Source organism: Colias philodice, chromosome 16 (genome assembly GCF_061535455.1).
Source record: "Colias philodice isolate Cphi_HAF_F1 chromosome 16, ilColPhil1 Martin Lab GWU primary, whole genome shotgun sequence".
In the NCBI taxonomy this organism is placed as follows: Eukaryota; Metazoa; Arthropoda; class Insecta; order Lepidoptera; family Pieridae; genus Colias; species Colias philodice.
The window spans coordinates 347,021-367,513 of record NC_143101.1 but is presented as its reverse complement, the minus strand read 5'-3'; the positions used below and the strand labels follow the sequence as shown (position 1 = coordinate 367,513).

Genomic DNA, 20,493 nt, shown 5'->3' with positions numbered 1-20,493 from the left:
AATTACAATTTAAGTAAATATTTAAAAAATGTAGTTGATTTTCCTTCATACCTACTTGGCCACGTACTTTATGTTGTTTGTTAATAATTGTAATGAAAGCAAGCAAATGTACAACAAAATAAAAAAAAGTGAGTGATGCGAGTGATGTTTGTAACTGATGCGTAATGCGTGATGTTGCATTACGTGTCAAAGTGATATTACTTTTGTACTATTACACGCATTACCTACCCATGTCTACTCGAAAACCACTGATTTTGTACCTACTCTCTTGAAAGAAAGAAAGAAAGAAAAAAACGTTTATTTAATGGCACATAGCCTCACACGTACATAATTCAAAGCAATTTATACAATACTTATATGCTACAATACTACTACAATACTTAAAAATACACATTGAAGTGTGTAGTCTGTGAAGCATGATGCCATTAAAAGGGGAAATCACTCGGTGAACATCTGTGACGTAAACAAAAAAAAAAACGTCACAGCACCGATTTTCAGTGAGCCCCGAGAGCAATAATTCGTCATAATATATTTTAATTAAAGAAAAGAAAATAAATACAATATTAATAGTATAATGTAAAATATAGACATAATAATATACTATAATATATATACACACATACACGTATTATAATATATTACATATAAAAGAATTTAATGCATAATACATTAAGTAGAACCACTAAACAGGATTAGGTAAATTGGTAAATAAATATATAAATAAAACAAAGCAATGAAAGTTAAAAAGGATTCTGCTACAATAGGTATATAAACTGACAACCATGGACGTGAACCCAAGGAAAGCCTGTTTCGACGAGTGAAGGGCACCATCCTAGCTTAAAAGTGATTATTATATTAGCTCTTCCTTTATAGGCTACTATTTATTTATACTAGATCAATATTAAATAACTCAACAGCCCTAGGTTGAAATAATCCGTAACGTCGCGTCCAACGGTCGGACAGGCGTAATGAGAGGTCCATTACATTCGTTTTGCGGTGTACGACCACCCGGCTGATGTCTTAGTTATGTATATTTATTAGTAATATTCTGTGGGAAATTAATGAAAAGTTTTATCTGAGTTTGAAAACACTAGAATGGATTCAATAACATTGTAATGTAAAGTAAAATTAAATGAACTTATTTTGAACTAGCAGTCAGCTTTGGATTTACAGTTGTACATAATATACATAATATATACATAATATAATATATAAAGCCTATATCACTTTGGAATCACGTATATATATCCAACAGTGAAACAATTTTTGGAATCGGTCTAGTTCCTAACAGTAGCGAATTCAATGAAACAAACAACAACTTGATATTATGCAGTTTAGATGGTCATGGGAACCAATCTCGAAGTTTATTAAATGAAATATATTTTTTCCTTTTCTACCTTAAACCCTTAAGGTAATTTTAATGGCTAGGCTTGTTCTAAAGCTTCGTACATAAATAATTTATTTAAGAGACAAATATTAAACATGCTATTTCCTGCTTTTTCGATGACTATACAAGAAAAACCGCGGGCAGTAGTGACAAAACATGTTGAAATTAAACATTCATCATACAATCAATCTCATAGATTTAATAACATCCCAAAACACTAATACATCATCGTACCAAACTAATTACTTCCTGGCTGTGTTTAGAGGATAATAAACTATGTCCATTTCAATTTCATATTTCATTAATGGAGAGTGTTTTCATTGTTACACGAGATACGATAAAATGGTTTCATTAAATTTTAGCCTTATTTTGGGAGGAACTAAAACTGATAATACCTAATGATGAGCTTACTCAAGGACAATTTACTCATATTATGTTCTCATATTTTATACTTAGTACTAGGTATATTGTTAGCTTTTACGTCAGTCAGGTCAGGAACGCTTATAGGTACGTCATAGTTCAACGTTAATACAGTTCCTATCACAAAAATTTGCCCTCACTTTTCTGCGACATTGTAAAAATATTACGTACGTATATTAATAACATATATACTTGTACCACTTATTACTATCACTATTAAAGATTCATACACATAAAATAACAGCATTCTCGGAAGTTGTAAAACAATGAAAACATGGCGTTAGCACATTCATCAATCAGAACAAGCCACTACGTTCCTTTGTAGTTTTTATGAGATTTCATTAGCATATTTGTATATTAATTTCTCGTGTACCTATTACTTGCTTTCTCTATCATAATGTAATGCAATAATGATTTACTATTTCTGTATTACTGAGACAAAAAGTAATCAAATTTTGGTATATATATGGTGCCTCTACTATACATAAAAAGGTAGCATACCAATAAAGCTTTTCAATATTATTTTAATCATGAATTTTAATAAAAGCACGCTTGCTGTGTTATGAAAATATATTCTAACATTTAAATATAGCTATCTACATGTGTCTACCTATATGTGTATTTATTTTATAGGTCTACGATCTATACTTTTTACTATGCCTAACGAACATAAAAATACAACATCAGTAAGACAAGTCTCAGTATAATTACAGAGTTATACCAATATTTCAAAAGATACCATCTCAATGTCTAGTACAAAATCACCAATAACAGTTGTTTATCTTACACATAGGCGTTTAAACGAAGCCAAGAAAATATAACCAGTATTAAGCCTACAGTCTTATAAAATACGTTTTCATAACACTCATAAATATCTTAAGATTTCATATAAATTTTTCATATGTAGTTATAAATTCTTGAAGGTAACGTAAAATATTGCTTATGTTTTTTCAATTATCTTAAAGTTATTATTAGGCGCCAGCTAGACGATAACTCGATTTAGCCTTGTTAACTTTATGTGGGAAAAATAAGTTAAAAAAATAGAAATACTTTTTTTGATACATTGCATTATTTTTATGAAAGCTCTCAATAGTTTTACAAAGTTCTCATGTCTCTCTCTCTCAAAATATTATACTATAATATGATAAAGACTAACTTAATTTTTTTATACCTCTAATTATAATGAATCTTTGTGTTCAAATGATTCACAAAAAGCACGTTTCAACTTTCAATAAATTAGTTTGTATACCTATAGTGTAAAAGTGTAAATGGAAAAAAAAAAGCGATTGTGAGACGAGCTTTCGCTTTCGGAGGTTAAATACCGCCTGAAATATTGTGTAATTCTAATTTAAATAAATATAAATAATATAATATATCAGTAGCATTATTACTAAAGGAATAAGCTACCTATTCTTTGGCGTGGATCTCTTAACATTAAGTGACTAACCAGTTGGTAGGTCAAACAAACGAGTTTGTTTTGTGAATAATGAAATGAAATATCTACTCTACACCTGATTACCACCACATTATGATTTCTTACTGGAACTTACCTGAAACAAGGAATTAGAAATTACTTTTTATACAAATATAATATAAGAAACAATAAAAAGTCATACGTTCTGAATATGTGAGACTTTTCAAAGAACGTTGTTTTACACGCATTATACGTAGGTATACGACTTTCCTTACAAAAATACAATAATCTGCTGCTATGTACAAACAATAACATAATATGTATAATTTCGGAATATAAGAAGGTATGCACAACTTATAACCAGAGATTACTAAATGTAACTGTCACATTAAATTACAATTATTACACACGTAATACCCATCTCCACAAAATAAAACCAATATCATCGCTAATAACAATAAAGATTTCCAATAAAAATGTAAAACAGACAAGCAGCTTATTACAACGACATCTAGATAAACAGTAATTAAATACAAGACACAAAATCTATTAAAGTACATTCTTCTAGAACTTGATAGAACATTGCGATTTTTTTTTTTTTTTTTTTTTTGTGTGGTGTCTCTCAATGTTAGCCAGAAGGGCTTCTACATTTTAACGCGGACGCGGGGGTGAACTGAAGGTTCACCCTGGTAGCGACATGCACAAGGGCGTCCCCCCTTGACGGGGACCACGAACCTCGGCTTGAGCTGTCGCTTGAGTGGAGGAGGCCAGAAGGGCCCTAATCGGACGGGCGCTCACCCGGGTGGGCGCGGGAACGCGGAACAAGGGACCTCGTCTTCGCCGGCGAAGACGGTGTACGCTTTCTGCTGTGGTGTGTGCGGTGTCGCGGTTGTTTCGACGTTGGGCTTCAATCGCCGCGTCTAGCCGTGCGTTAGCTTTGGTAATATCGTCGTCGGAGTCGTCCAAGACGTGTCTCGGCCGCCTGCGACGACGAGTGGGATCGGGATTCGCGACGTATGCGATGGCCTTTGTCACCAATGGGTTGGGGTGGTTTTTAGCCTTGTCGAAGTAGCGCTTAGACGCTTGCTTCATCCATTGGGCTATGGTGGGGAGTTCTAGGTCCCTATGTAGGTCCACGTTACGCACGAACCAGGGCGCTCCAGTCGCCGTTCTCATGAACCGCGACTGAATCGTCTGGAGCTTGTGTATGGAGCTGGGAGCGCAATGCGCGAAAACTACACTACTATAAGTGAGGATTGGACGGACCACCGTTTTGTAAAGTGTCACCTTATGTCTAAGGGACATTTTACTGCGACTGTTTATAAGGTAATAGAGCCGGCTAAGAACATAGCTGGCTTTCTTACGGACTGCCTTAATGTGGGCTTTAAATGACATGTGTGCGTCTAGAGTGACGCCTAAGAATTTGGTGTGCTTTTGCCACGGAATGACTTGGCCATAGAGTTTGACACTATCTATGGCCTCGGGGCCGCCGCGCCTGAAGAGCACGGCGGCGCTCTTGTCGGGGTTCACAGTGATACCCCATTTGCGAAACCATTTGCCTAGTGCATCGGTCGCGGATTGTAGGAGTGGAGTTATTCTTTTGCGGTGTGGACTCGACACGTAGAGTGCCGTGTCGTCCGCGAAGAGGGATAGTTGCACTTTATCGTGCTTTGGGATGTCGCTAGTGTATAGCGCGAATAGGAGGGGCGACAAGACGGAGCCCTGAGGGACTCCGGCCTGTATGGGACGTGAAGACGAGAGCGTGCCGTCTAGTCTGTAGCGGAAGGACCGGTTAGACAAGTAGTCTCGTATGATGAACACGAGACTGTCTGGCACGCCGAGAGTGTACAGTTTGTAAATCAAACCGTTGTGCCAGACCTTGTCGAACGCCTTCGCTACGTCAAAGAAGACCGCTCCCGTTCTGTGAGGTGTGAGGCGGGTGAGGCCCGCGAGAATGTACTCCGTGATGCGGTGTACTTGGTGAGGACATGAGTGAGCTCGCCTAAAGCCGAACTGTTCGTCCGGGAGCAGCTTTTTGGCAATGACTGCGTCCCAGAGGCGTTTGGAGATGATTCTCTCATAGATTTTCCCCAGAGAGCTGAGGAGACTGATGGGACGGTAACTAGATGCCACGTTCCGGGGTTTGCCCGGTTTGTGGATCCCGATCACAATTGCTTCCTTCCACTTAGCGGGGAAGGTACAATTGGCCAGGAGACAATTAAAGGTGGCTACTAGGAGAGCGATAAGGGCGGGCGGCAGGCTTTTTAGAGCTCTATTGGGAATAGAGTCTCCGCCTGGGGACTTCCTATTGGCAAGTGACTTGATAAGTGATTTTACTTCGGTGGCCGTCGTTGGTGCCAAGGGCTCGGCATCGATACGAGGGGTTTCGGTAAAACGTGCGATCTCTTGATTAACTACGTTAATGTGAGTCGAGTCGGTCATGTCGAGATTGGGGGAACATTGTTCCTCTAAACTGTCAGCTAAGCATTCGGCCTTCTCAAAATCGTCAAAAGCGGGAGGTTGGTCAGGGCGAATGAGCGGTGGCGTGGCGGCAATACCATCAGATTTGAGAGTCCTCGCAAGCCGCCAGTAGGCAGTGTGCGAGGGAGAGAGATCGCTAAGTAAAGAGTCCCACCGCTCGTTGCGTAATTCGTGAATTCGCTCTCTTACCTCTCTCTGTAAGGAACGAAGTATTCTACGGTTTTCGTCTGTCGGTGCTCGGTCGTAGGCGCGCGTCGCCGCGTTCTTATCGCCCACCAGCCTTCGTACGTCCGGGGGCAGATCCAACCGGTGGCCGAGGCCAACGGGGACCCGCCGGGACGCGTATTCAATCTTGGATTGAATGTGGCTGGTGACCGAGGAGACCGCGTCGAGCGCCTCTACGACCGTGTCGATTTTGTCAGGTACAGACTCCAGCTCTGGCGAGTCGACGGGCTGTAAGGCCTCGTGCAACTTTCGCCAGTCTACCTTCGTCATGTACTCTACGGTGGTGCTATCGGGGGGACCCAGTTCGAACAACACGGGCCTGTGATCAGAGTCGAGCTCGTGCAACGTTTCAACGGAGCGCAACTGTAGCGTCACGTTCCGCATCACCGCCACATCGAGCACGTCCTGTCTGTGTCCCGTGTTCTTCGGAAAGTGAGTCGGTTCTAAGGGGCCTACAATCGTGACGTTAAGTAGGTCAGTCAGTCGGTCTAGTCGTTTGCCATTGGCATTCTCGTAGGAGCTATTCCAGTTCCAGTGCTTGCAGTTGAGGTCGCCGGCCAGAATGACCGAGTCGCCCAGTGCAAGCAAGGCTCTGAGATCGCTCTCCAAGATTGCCTTTGACGGTGAGAGATAGACCGAGGCGATTATGACGGGTTGATGACCGGTCATAGACACCTTGATCACTGTGGCTTCTAAGTTAATTAGAGGCGGCGTGTCGATGGGCGTGCAGTGCAAGGCCCTTCTGTAATATATAAGGGTGCCGCCTAAGGGGCTGTTTACGCGGTCGTTACGCACCAACATGTAGTTGGCGATTCGCGGATTGCGGTTAAAAGGCTTAAGGAATGTCTCTTGCATTACTAGCACATCGACGCGCCGTCTAGTGACAAAGTCCCTAACTAGGTTAGTCTGTTTGAGAAGGCCGTCCGCGTTAAAAGTAACTACGGAGATCGCTCTAGGTTTAATTCTACTTGTGGTAGCCATTAGGGAGTCTTGTTGAGTTTTATTACCAACTCCCTATGAGCTGCTAATATATGAATTCTCTCTAGGCCGCTTTTGGCATTCCTAAGTTGGTTTGCAACTAGATTTACCTCATCAAAGTTGATTTCGTGAATATAATTCATTAAGTAAACGAGGTTTGCGATAGACTCGTCAGGCAAGTCTAATTCGGGTGTGTGCACTTTAGCTGAGGGCTTCGGTGCTATATGTATAGCGGGAGCCGCTGAAGGCGGCACCGCCACGCTCGACTGGGCCTGCGTCACTAGTGACGGAGGTTTCGTCCAAGCGTTTGTCTTGGGAGGTGGAGCCGGTATAAAGACCGGCTTTGGTTGTGGGGGTTGAGCCCCGGCGCGGGCGATCCCGCGAGGTTTGTTCGCCTTCTGGCGACCCCCCGCCCTGTGCTTGGGAGCCTTCGGGCAACCCCGGTAGTTCGCGGGGTGACCCGAAGTCTCACATAGTACGCAGGACGGTGGATCCTCATTAGGCAAATCTTTGGACCTCGTGCAATCCTCCGTGCCGTGGTCGCCTAAACATTTGACGCAGCGAGGCCGCGAAAAACAGTTACGAGCAGAGTGCCCGTAAAGTTGACAGCGATGACACTGTCTAATATAGCTGTGGGAGTCGGGTGTTTCCACCTTGAGCCCTGAGAGTTTGCAGCAATGCCGCATTTTAAAAATGTCTTTACCCTTCGGGGTACGATCTAGGACCGCGAGGACCATGTCATATGGTGCTTTAGTGATTCTATTGTGCATGCGGAAGCACTCCTGCACAGGGAAACCTTGGTCTTTCAAGTCATTGAAGACTTGATCGGCAGAGATCTCTTTGGGGATCCCTTTTATAACGACTCTTAAAGAGCGTTCCTCCGGAAGGGGGAACGAATGACCGCCTATGTTTTGGTCTCTTAAATATGAAGTGAAAACCCTGTGATGGGTAGACGTTAATAACTGAACTCGAATGTTGTCCTTAGTTGGACGAGCTTTGAAGGAGATTCCTTCACTATCTAAAAAGGCTGAGATCTTCAGCCACGCGGACTTATCCCTCACATAGACGGGGGGAGGGGAGGGCGGTTTACGCGTCGCGGCGTTGCCCGCGGTCGGGCCTTCGGGTGCCTGAGGGGCGGATGCCTGAGGGGCGGGGGGCGCACGGCTAGATTCGGCGCGCGCGGAATCGCGAACGGTCGCGTTCCGTTTGGCGGGCGGAGCAGCATTTTTTAGTTTGCGTCTCTTTTTATTTGTGACGGTTTCGAAGCCGTCTGACGAATTTGAGGACTCCGCCTCCGAAGCTATCGACTCTGGAGCGCTCTCGCACTCCATAACGGTCGGGGCTTCGAACCCCGCTTCGACTGCCACTGGGGACAGCGGTGGGGACTCAGGAGAGTCCCTTAACGGTTGCGCAACGGGCGCGGCAAGTTTTTGAGCCCCGGCGGCGCTGTGTGCTTTAAATGCATCCAGCACCTCCGGGTTCTCCCTGACTAAGAAAGCCATAAAGGCTTTTATATCTAGGTCCTCCAACGAATCGGACATCCTAACGGTTTTTAATTTTTCCTAGTCGTCGTCCTAGCGGCCCTCCCCGCTTCCGGGCGGGGGGGGGGTTGTGTGCCTACACGTATGTATGTGTGTGTGGTGTGTTTGGTGCGTCCCGCTGGTGATAGCGGGGTGAGGTTGTCACTACCTAACAGTTCGCAGGGGTCTTGGAGTGACCCCCTGCGAAAGCGTGACGTGGACCCGTCAGGAGTAGTTCTCGGCCGAGTCCGGGCGCTAGCGAGCAGTTGGAGTACCTGCCCGCCGTGGCAGTGCCTACTAAGAGGACCCCGGACTCACAGTCACCGAAAAGCTCCCGAAGCGGTGAGGCTGTACGCCGTTTATACAAACGTGCGGTATCTGCGCCCCACAGATACTTCCACCGGATGGTGTTAATTTCTCCGAAGCCCGTTTGACACCGTTAGGTGGGCAACGGAGAAACCGCGACTGGCGCGTCGAGAAACAAGAATTAGTTGTACGCTGCGAGTGCAGCTGCGGTTGCACCGCGACTGACCAGGTAGTAAACTACCTGAGCAGGCGGGGTGGGACCGGTCGCTTATCGGTCGCTATTGTTCACAACAAAGGCGCGGGTCACTTCCCGGAATTTGCCTTTCGGCGAATCTCAGGTAGCGGTCCCCCGTCTCTACGGAGAACAATAGACGGCAGGTAGGGCGCTCTTGCTAAGCACGAGTGCTCAGCTCGAGTGCCAAACCCGGTATGACATTGCGATAAGATCAGCGAGTTACATAGAACTTGTAACCATTTTTTTGTAAATCACACTACACTATAAAACAAAGTTATGTCTGGAATAAAGGTAATTCTAGTGAGTAGAGTCATTTACTAAAATATTATAGATCAAGTATTTCTTCTGTAACATCAATATTACCTAGTATATAAAAATATGAGTACTTAGGACTAATTCGTTGCTTTGTTATTCAGTAGCGATGGAATATATTTGAAGTTTTTGTACAATAAAAAATGTTTAATTGGTATAATAATAAAAGCCTTATTGATAAATCTATATGTATTCGGTAGTCAAATTACCTACATATCATTTCATAAAGAGGAAATCCCAGCTTTATCATAATTTTGTCTTTAAATAATCTCCTAAATTGAAGGCAGTATAAATTGAGAGGAATTATAAATGAAAAATGAATATATCAATACAGATTCTCTATTTATGCAGGTATTATTAATCAATATTAAAGTATTAACTACTTAATACCTACCTATTTACCGGTGGCAAAAGTGAACAGTAATCTAAGTATTATTCCGATTCAAAAGCACGAAAGAATTTTATTTGAGTAAAGTTGAATAATTACTTATTAAATAATAGAATTTGAGTTTGAGTTAGAGTTTATAAGCGTAAAAAAGCCCGCTTCCTCCCCTGCTATGGGACAAATACTAAAATGTGGCAAATGAAACAACGTAAGCCGGTTCCAAACAATTATTATTGAAATAACAAGATGTTATCTGCGAACTGGAAACTTATACCGTTGTTTTTAAATGGACCAGCTTATTTCTTTGTAAATATTGCTATTTTTGCAAGTACATAAGAACCAATAGCTGTAACTAACATCAACTTACTGGAACCTATAGGTTAAAGAATCTTCTAAGATCATTTTTATATCTTTAAAACTTTATTATTATGGTTGAGGTTTATTAATAATAGTTGGGTAAAGATGTGTGTTTGATAGTAATTGTTACGTAGTATAACCACAGGTACCTGTAACCAGAGATAATATATTATGGTGCTATCTATAACTAAGTATATTGAGTTATCTGTGGCAAGGAATCACAGAACAGGTAAAGTATGGCATAAATGTTCCTTGAATTAAAAGTTTTAGCTTACTGTTCAGAATGGGTGATGATCAAATAAAGGGAATGCTTGATAGATTGTATAACTATTAAAACTAATTCATTTGACAGATCATATTATGAATGTTTTCATCATCATCATCATCACAATCAGCCCATGTTTGTCCACTGCTGGACATAGGCCTCAGTAATGGCACGCCATTGAGCCCGGTCATTCGCTCGATGACGCCAGTTATGCCCAGCAACCCTGCGGATGTCGTCACTCCACCTCGTAGCAGGTTGAAAGACAATTTGTTTGAATGTTTTCAATTAAGATAAATTACACTTTGCAAGCTCAGAATAAAAATAAAGCTGAATTCTTTGGCCGAAACGATATATCCTGCCATTTCCTTAACAGATTAAGAGAATAAATCGCATTGTTTAGTAGGTCACACGCCAAATGCTCATTTACAAGGTGAACTACATTAAAAAGAAAAAGAAACATGAATACAATTCTTTAGACTGTTCAAAGTCCATTGAATGAGCTTTTCGCATTATGAATGTATGTTAATATTGTTTAAACTTAAAATCATTAGGTACGTTTTTTATCCCAAGCCTATAGAATATTTATGTTCAGACACAGACTCAAGAAACGACTTAAACAAAAAGGAAGAGGTTACTTCTAGAGACTCATATTTTGCTATTTTTTATTGAATTCGGGTGCCTTCTGTTCGACAATTTAGAGGCAGTTTAGTTTATTTTCCAGCTACGGAAAATATTAGTATAAGGTTTTTCTATATTTTGTGCACTGCACAATAGATATTTCGATCACAACAGTAGCTATGTAATCCCAAATCGGTTGTCACGGAAGCGTATCGGTCACGGCGCGTGCGCAGGGTCATGTGATCCGATCGCTTTGTGATTCACACCGACATTCATTAATATATTGGTGTAACTTCACACATGCATGTGTGGACCATCTTTAGTACACTGTATACTGTGAATTGTCTCATTAAATAGATAGCTAGAGGCATAAAAAGGAATATAGTTTACTAGCTGCGCACCGCGGTTTCACCCGCGTGGTTCCGTTCCTATTGGTGTTAGCATCATGATTATATTGCCTATAGCCTTCTTCGATAAAATGGGCTATCTAACACCGAAATAATTTTTCAAATCGGACCAGTAGTTCCTGATATTAGCGCGTTCAAACAAACAAACAAACTCTTCAGCTTTATAATATTAGTATAGATTGGATTCAGTTTAGTTCAATCAGGTTTTGCACCTTGCTTTTTCACCAATAATGTGTGAGGATGTGTAGCGAGGAATAAGTTTGTAAAGAACCAATCTTATCGCTTCATTTAGTTTGAAGTTTGAAGCGTTTAGCGTTTGAAGCGATACAATTGTTTTTTTACAAACACATTCCTCCCTACACATTCTCGCACATTATTGCTGGAAAAGCACCCTTATTGTGTGGTTGTGTCATATCCTTTCTAACCCTCATTCTATCTTTATATTACAAGAGAATCAGTGCCGGTGTAAGGGCCACTGACACCGCGGGCGAAAATATTGTGGCGCCCACTTGAGGTGTTCTGAAGGTTTGCACCAGGAGAGGCAAGAGACTCCAACTTCAGACCTTGGAGCCCCCCAGAATTTGTCGCCCTGGGCCATCGCCCCCTCTCGCCCCCCCCTAACGCTGGCACTGAAGAGAATGTAGCCTGGGTTCGCTCCAGGTTTAACCTGTTCATGCTTAAACTAATAAGAAGGTAATAATTAATACAAAATAAGTAAAAGACACGAGGTATACTTCACATTCACACAGGTGCGTTAATTTAAATATCACAGATAATAATAATCTGTTAGATAGGATTTAAACTGATTTAAATATTAATTCGTTTCTCGTTAAGATTAAAAACTACTATTTGATCTTTGTCCAGTGGTTAATAAACAACATATCGCATAATTTTTCCCATATCTTATAAAAATTTGAACATACGGTTAAAAGTAAAAATTTTTTGTTTGTTTCTCATAGTTTAAACTGAAAAACTACTTAACTGATTTTGAAAAAATTTCCACTATTAGAAAGATACATTATTCCTGAGTTATAAAGGCTTTATTTTATTTTGTTTTAACTCAAGCGGAACTGAGGAGTGGCTCCTTTTTAAAATCTCAAAATAGAGATAACGACATATGGCGCGCTTTGAATATAAACGCGATTTATCAAGGGAAAACCGTATGAAATCTTTTTGTTGTACTGTATCTGTTATGGTCAAGTAATAAATAGAGACATTTTATACAATGACTAGTGCCCCAGGGTATATGTAACAAAGGAACAAGGCCACGCTCTATGTATATTTTCTTCTGCTCTACATAGCTTTTTTTGCTCCTAATTCTTTTTTATCTTATTTCTACTAATATAATAAACGTTAAAATTTGTAAGTATGCATCATTTATTACCCTTTCACACAAAAAAGCTGATTGGATATTTATCATGTTTGACGCTATATATTAATTAGATTAGAGTCTTGATTAATATATAGCCTACTTTTAACCCATTGAGCCCCGAACGGCCCGATCGGTCCACGACACAATAGATTTTCTATTGTGTCTGTGGTTCCGGGGCCTGAGTTATTAACTCTTATACTACGTGCAAAAAATCTGGCAAGTTCTGGAAAAACGCGGGAATTATCAAAAATGCCCATACATTACTTGGTCCATGACACATAATATACTTACAATTACATCACGCATGCGTAGTAGTGAATAGCAAGCTTTTATTAACACAAAAACTTGTTGTATCGTACATGGTATGTATTAATGTGGCATTAACCAAGTATTAACTAATATGACGATGTGCAGGCATGGGCTAGCCTTCGAATATTTTGTTTTATGTGTTTTATTTATACAACTATATTAGCTGCGCCCCGCGGTTTCACTCATGTTGCTCAACTCCTGTTGGTCTTAGCGTGATGATATACAGCCTTCCTCGATATTTGGGCTATCTAACACCGAAACAATTTTTGAAATTGGACCGATAGTTCCTGAGATTAGCGCGTTCAAACAAACAAACTCTTCAGCTTTATAATATTAAGTATAGATATTGGTAAATTGAATAGTGTGTGTAATTGTAAAGTTTGTTTTTAAGTTTTGTGCACATTATGTACATGTTATTGACTTTTATAATGGATCTTTTAATGGACTAAACAACTTATACAACAATGTATTTCAATAAAATATTAGTACAGTGTGGTAAAAGTTTTATAAGAAATTAATGGTACTAATATCACCACCATACCAGTATTCATATAAAGAAAAGTAGTAACTTTTGTTTTGTATAGAACGTTTTATAAAGCTTCAATTAGCACAGACTATATAATACTATACTAGTAGACAGTATTAGGGATGTTTTAGCAATGATAGACCTACTTACTCACATTTGATTTTTCAACATTTTTTCATGTAGCGATAATTAATTTATACCCATATAATTAAATCCACATACACGTTCAATCAAAAGAGAATACTCTAGTTTTTACATCAATGTGTTTTATTTTGATCTAAGAATTTAAATTAGAAATTAGCAACACCACCCAGTGAGCGCCCTTATAGGGAGATTTATATAACTTACGCCTTTAGCGCGTAATGAGCTACATGCCGCCAATTATCTGTATTTATTAGACTATACTAGCTAGTTAACCTGGCTTCGCGCGTGTTCTATAAGTCTGTTTAGCAATCCTCTGGAATAGCATAGTTTTTACGACGCTTAATAAATTATTCACAAGATAAGCAAAGGTTTTACGGTCACGTTTTTGGAAATTCTGTTAAAGTACATATTAAAATTTTGTTGTATGTGTTGTTGTACGAACAAATAAATTTTACATTAAAATTTTACCACTTTAGCCTATAGATATACCTACTACACTCTTACAAAAAAAATTAGACATCATAATAAGTAATCCCATTTTCATCGGTTATAGATAAATATTAATCTCACTTTATGTAAATAGTGAGTAAATACCAATATCAAAATTCATCAATTTCTGTTAAACACAACATAACAGACAGTTATTCATACACATACATTATATTTATAAGCATGTAACTATATTTTCACAGTACACAGTACACACTCCATACAAAGTAAACAGAAGCTTTTAAAAAGCAATATCCGAATTCTCTTAACCCACCTGCAGTAACCTTCGAGAGATAGACAAACATATAAACATAACATACCACTGTGAAATTCAACACAACCATCTCTCTCTAACATATGGTCTTTGTGTAAGAGCGAAAGGGAGAAAAACGGAGGTAAGTGTGAAACCGCTTAGTCTAAATGTTGTCGTAGAATTTAAGTGGATTGGTTTTTTACCTTTTGATTGACAATTTTAAAGTAGGTTTTTCTTTTTACTGTATATACTGTGTATTTATAGACTATACATAGAATAGGTACCTTTAAAATCAAGAAAATAGGCTTCCAGTAAAAATAAATATACTGTGTATTAAATGGTAGATATTTCCGCATTTCTGAATTGATTGATTTTTGTGTTTTTCCGTTCATAAGAAGTAGGTACCTACCTACTAAGCTAAAGCTAAAGCTAAAAGCTAAGCTAAAAGTAATTGAATCGTTTCTTACATAATTATATTTTTCATGTCTCATCATTATTAAAAAAGATTGAGAGATTTTTTAAATCCCATTTTTCATTATTAAAAACCAATATCGCATAATTATAACGACATTACAATAATTCGTTGAATTATGCAAGAACATAATATATTATCTACATGCAGCCATCATTTATTCATTCATTCAATTAGAGAAATTGTCATTAGCCTCGCAATTTGTATCCTTCGCTCGACGTTATCGTGTCTTTGATGTCGATAGTGTTGCGCTTTTATCGATAAAATATACAAATTGCGTATGCTAAAGCTAAAGTCGGCAAAAGTATTTTTATGTTTGTTTGTGGTCGTTATGCTTTCACACCTAATTATCATTACGGATTGTGAAATAAATTGCTTTCAATAAAAACTTGTATCTTGCAAAAATAAAAGAATTTTTATTTTACTATTTTCAACTGTGTTAACAGGTCATTAAAAATTAATCAGCATGAAAGCTCTTTAATTAAAAATTGTACTTAAGTATTTTTATTTTACGTTAATTTACCAACATATTTAAAAATTTAACATTTAATAGGTTTGTTAAAAAACTTCTTACAATACATACTTTTATTAAAACCTGTACTAACAAATATCCAGAAACCATTTAAAAGCTTCACAAATAACAACTCATAAGATTTCTCCTTCATTTACCGTATATCGATAAACGATAAACATCGATACCAGAACATCACTAGCCTGCGCCTGCGCATCATAATTTACATCCATCCAATTTATAGCCCCCGCGCACGCACCGAATCGACTTGTTTATGATCTATAGCACAGTGTGTGCATTCCTTTGTAATAACCAATTTTGAGCTATCATACATAATTAAAAATTAACTCCTGTTATCCACGATATATGCTTCTTTATAGTTATTTTGCGTAGAGGTAAAAAGCTGTGGTAAAACTTATCTATACTAATATTATAAAGCTGAAGAGTTTGTTCGTTTGTTTGAACGCGCTAATCTCGGGAACTACTGGTCCGATTTGAAAAATTCTTTCGGTGTTAGATAGCTCATTTATCGAGGAAGGCTAAAGGCTATATATATCATCACGCTACGACCAACATGAGTGGAGCCACGGGGGTGAAACCGCGCGGAGCAGCTAGTAAATTATAATCCCGTGAATACGATTGTCATGTAATCAAAATGATTGCACGGGAATTTCATCTTAGTTGTTCATAGTAAGCTTTTTCTATTTTCACAATGAATTAATTATTAAGAGATAACTTACAATAAATATCTGAACTCATAATATAGGAAGTTTTATCAAATGTAAGGTTCTTTATTCACATTCACTTTTTATATCGTCCTTTAATTAAATTTCCTTTGTGATAAATGATAAGCGGAATCACGGTGCATAACATGTGCAGGAAGGATGGAGGGAAGCCCTATCTATGGAGTTACCCGGTTGCGCACATACCTTTATTTTGAATTTTTAAAATGAATCTAGATATCAATTTGTCCAACAAAATTTACTGAAATTTAAATTGTGAGTTACTAGGACTGGAATTTTGTTCTTGAATAAAACACTATCAGGTACCTAATTATTGAAATTTTAAGGTACCAACATGTTGGTACCTTATACCTACCTTATATTGAAATGAAGATAAAACTTATCAATTTAGAATTTTGATATCGAATATATTTAATTTAAAAAACATAACCTAATTATATATAACGAAATGTAATTTCCATTACCGATTGCACATATTTATTACAAACTAATAGTCGATAGGAAGATAAAAAATATTAACTCAAGTCTTGGTTAAATGTTAACTTCGTATGGAGAGATATGTGCATTCTACCGTTTTATTTAGCAACATGCAAATTATTTTAATTACAGTAATTAATAAAAAGTGGAACGCACTTTGCAAATTATCATATTGCAAAATATCTTCGGTTAATCAATTCATATTTTTATGGGAAAGCGAAAATCGATTTCATTACAAATTGCTATAATTTGTAAAGTTACAGTTAAAGTTGCATTACCCTTTTGAGATATTTAAACATTAGTTAAACTCAAGCTCAACAATTTATTTATTCAATTAGACTTCACCTAGAAGCACTTTAGAATAATCATAAAATAGTTTTAACATTAACCTCCGATAACAGGACAGGAAACGACTACTCGAACTTATGTAGAAAACCGAAAAGTTGGTATATCTGATTGTGTTTATCTCTAGAATATTTAATTGGTATAATCATGCTCTGAAAGCGCATCCTGTTTATAAGATACAGTTTGGTCCAGATCGCCTGTAATCGATAGAATTTTCATAATATTGCAATTAAAATTACAGTCGCAGTAGGTTATTAATGTGTGTATGTAAATGCCAATCTTGGACGTAGTGCGTGCAATTTGTATATTAATTGCTAATTTACGCCCGCGGCTGCGTTTACTTTTAAGAAGATATATGTTGGTCATGTCTGCGCCAATTTGTTGAGCTATTTCTTATTTTAAGATTATTTTTAACTGGATTTTAATATTGGTTCGATGTTCATTTTTTAACCAATTATGTTTAATTTACATATTAAATTATATTTATGAAGTGTGACTGAAATAATAAATTTAAGATGTCAAATATTATATTAATGGCTCTATGGTATTTTAATGGTTTGAGATGGCATAATTGTTTGTAAAATAACTACTAGTAAAATATTGTCAGGGCAATACGAAAAAATAATTCTCTCGAGTAAATTAGAGCAGTAAAAACTCTGGATAGAGATCTAACAAGATTTTGGCTATAACAATACACTTTTATAGGTAGTATTTTTTTAAACGATTATTAGCACGAGTTAACACAACAAAAAGCTTTTAAATAAATCATTTATTCACAATACACGCATCAATCAAGCCGAGAAAAAGCTCTGCACGAAACAGTAGCGACACGATACCATCGTCATGTTCCCGCCAGCGGCCATGTTGTTGTTTTTTTTTATTCCTATCAGGCAAATGCATCTCTCTGTTATGCCGCGCAAACTGCGCAAAATAAAACTACCAATAATTGAGTTATAAAGCGTCTATGACTGTGTGTTTTTATAAATATCACCGATAATTATTATAGAAATATGACAGCTTTAAAATGTTACGTAGGTACATAGTTTATAATTGCAATATTATAAAATTGTGTACAATGCATTGAATGTGCCAAAACCGGTATTGTTATAGATCAAGCTTCGCAAGTAGTATTTCCGAAATTGGTTTTCATATATTATCAATATTTAAAACTGCATTATATAAAGTTCAGTGTCCCAGCGTGTGGCACGAGGCAGATGCATTATATTTTGTACCATTTCACCGATGAATTTTATTTATGTACAAATTATTTTTTAGATCGACCAATGACCTAGAGATAATAAAAGAATACTCACTCATTACAGCACGTCACCATTTGTTGGGTCACCGTCACTAGCGTCGTCGTGGTGGTCGTCAGAGTGTCACCAACGCACTTCTTTCTAAAACATTCATCCAACACTGCATCCTCTTTTAATGGTTGAAGAATTTCCTTCACTTTATTCGGAGCACTTTTAACCGTGGACCGATGAAACCTAAGATTCGCTGTCGTTCTACCATCAGTACATATTTCTGTTTCTTCGGTAACTAATGCCCCTTTTTTCGTCCTAGAGACCGTTCTAGATGTTTTTCCAATAACATCGCCGTTTCTATGTATCTGTTCATCTGAATCTATAACTCTATTTGGAGGTAGATTGTGACTATCATCAGTCAGTATTTCTCTAAAATCGTCCAAGTTAATTGGTTTTCTTCTTTGGTCGTTTTGCCACTCGAAGCCGTAGATTGGTTCAGATTCAGCTCCGAACCAGTCTTTCCTTTCATCTGGAGCGGGGTTCTGTGTGACGTTGTCTTGGAAGAAATCATCTGTTAATTCAGTAATTTGTGCACCAGGTCGTTTTATATCTGTGTCGTCGAATATACCTTTGTTGGTGTTTACTTTTCGTCTTCCGTACAACTGTCTGTAGTATTTCTCCTGGTCCCCGTACATCCAGCACACTTTCCACCATTGCTTGCACATTAAAATGTTCGCCGAGTTTGACGACTTGACATGTCTGGTCGCGGTGGTAGACATTTTTTCCTAGGTTTATCACAATTGTGCTAAAACTGGTTACCATTGGAATGTAGCATCGTTAATGTGATATCTGTACGAAAAATTAATGATCATTAAAGAGTGTTGAGTATTTAAACCAATCAATTTTTAATAAATGTATTGGCGATTCATCTTTGATTAATACGAACAAATTAAAAATGATTTAGCGTTCGTTTTAAATGTGTGGACTCAATATATAGTAATATTGTATTAAAATGCTCTTATACAGCTGTGAAAGCTATTTTACTGGATTCTTGCATGCAAACAAACAAACATTTCTATATTTTAAGTGATTGATTATGTAGATTCTTTTAATATGACCTCATATTTATATGGTTCTGATCACGGATTTTCATTCTCACGATTACCATAATTTCTACCTGCTTTAAGATTTCAACTATAATTTGTCAACAAAAACTTTTATAAATCACGTGAGCTTTGAATGCTTTACAATTTAATATATGGTTATGACTTCGAAAGGCTTCAAACTTTTATATCGTTGATTACATACATTAAATATTGTCATAAAATTTAAATTGTGGAAGGTATTTACGGTTTGATAATAAACATAAAATACGGTCTTGTACTCGGTGGAAACTTTTTATATCCAGTCAAACGTTCATAAATACAAAGCTTTAATTTAGTGTTTATATCTTTTAGAATATAGATTATTTCTTTTAGAATTAAAATATAGATTGAAACGAATTTATAATGCTTGCTTATTTTCCTATAGGGAAGAAGTGTGTCGGATTTTTTTAAGTTGTTTAACGATGTATTTATCGGTCATGAATCATGATATATTGATATTTAAATCAATACTAAATTTTGATATAAATATAATATTTATTAAACACCTCTTTGATTAGATTTTATATTTTAAAGAATTTGTGAAATGACAGTTCTTATTAAGATTAAGATTTATAATTCTTGTTTTTTTTAGATCTGAACGAGTTTAATTCCTTGTATTAGTTGATCCATAAATCAAATCCATTTAAGAATTATATGCCTTAGTATTTCGATTTCATATTATATATTGAGCTATATATTCGTAATATACTAGGTATAAGCTAAGGTATAGCTACTATACTAGGTATGATAATAAAAAAATATTTTAATTGTTATTTACTATTTAATATCAAATCCCCTTGATTCCTTTTAAAACACGTCATTCAAAGGTACATCTTTACTAAATAACAAACAATTTTTTAAACAGAGTCAACCCGCCAAAACTGAATTTTACTGTATTATCTCACACATAGAGCTCTTTCAGAAAATAATTAAATTAGTAATTTAGTTAGTTTAGCAAAGAAATGTCATCCATTAGCCTACCATTCTAGAAGTCACTAAATCTGATGTAATCAACACTTAAAATAACGGACACCAAATAAACTACCCTAATGTTAAGTGCAGGTAATGTCGAGTGCATTAGCACTACAAAAAGTTAAGTATTCACAAAGGGATCTTCCGATCACGTCGTGTCAGACGAACCATTAAAAAT

General features: G+C 37.4%; 1 protein-coding gene across 7 annotated transcripts in view; it reads right to left on the bottom strand.

Annotated features, from left to right (window-relative positions):
- The window catches only part of LOC149481376 (uncharacterized), a 465,629-nt gene that overhangs the window by 290,419 nt on the left and 154,717 nt on the right, over positions 1–20,493 (bottom strand). For 2 of the 7 annotated variants that reach the window (XR_016316814.1, XM_089705001.1), the window contains exon 2: positions 18,265–19,009. The exons of 3 other annotated variants lie outside the window; for them this stretch is intronic. Coding sequence is in view for 3 of the 4 variants with exons in the window: in XM_089705001.1 (XP_089561127.1) it covers positions 18,265–18,977 (713 nt within the window). In the remaining variant the exon portion in view is untranslated. Of the gene's footprint in view, positions 1–18,264; positions 19,048–20,493 lie in introns of all 7 variants that reach the window. 2 more of the 7 variants (XM_089705002.1, XM_089705003.1) reach the window with 2 other exon arrangements.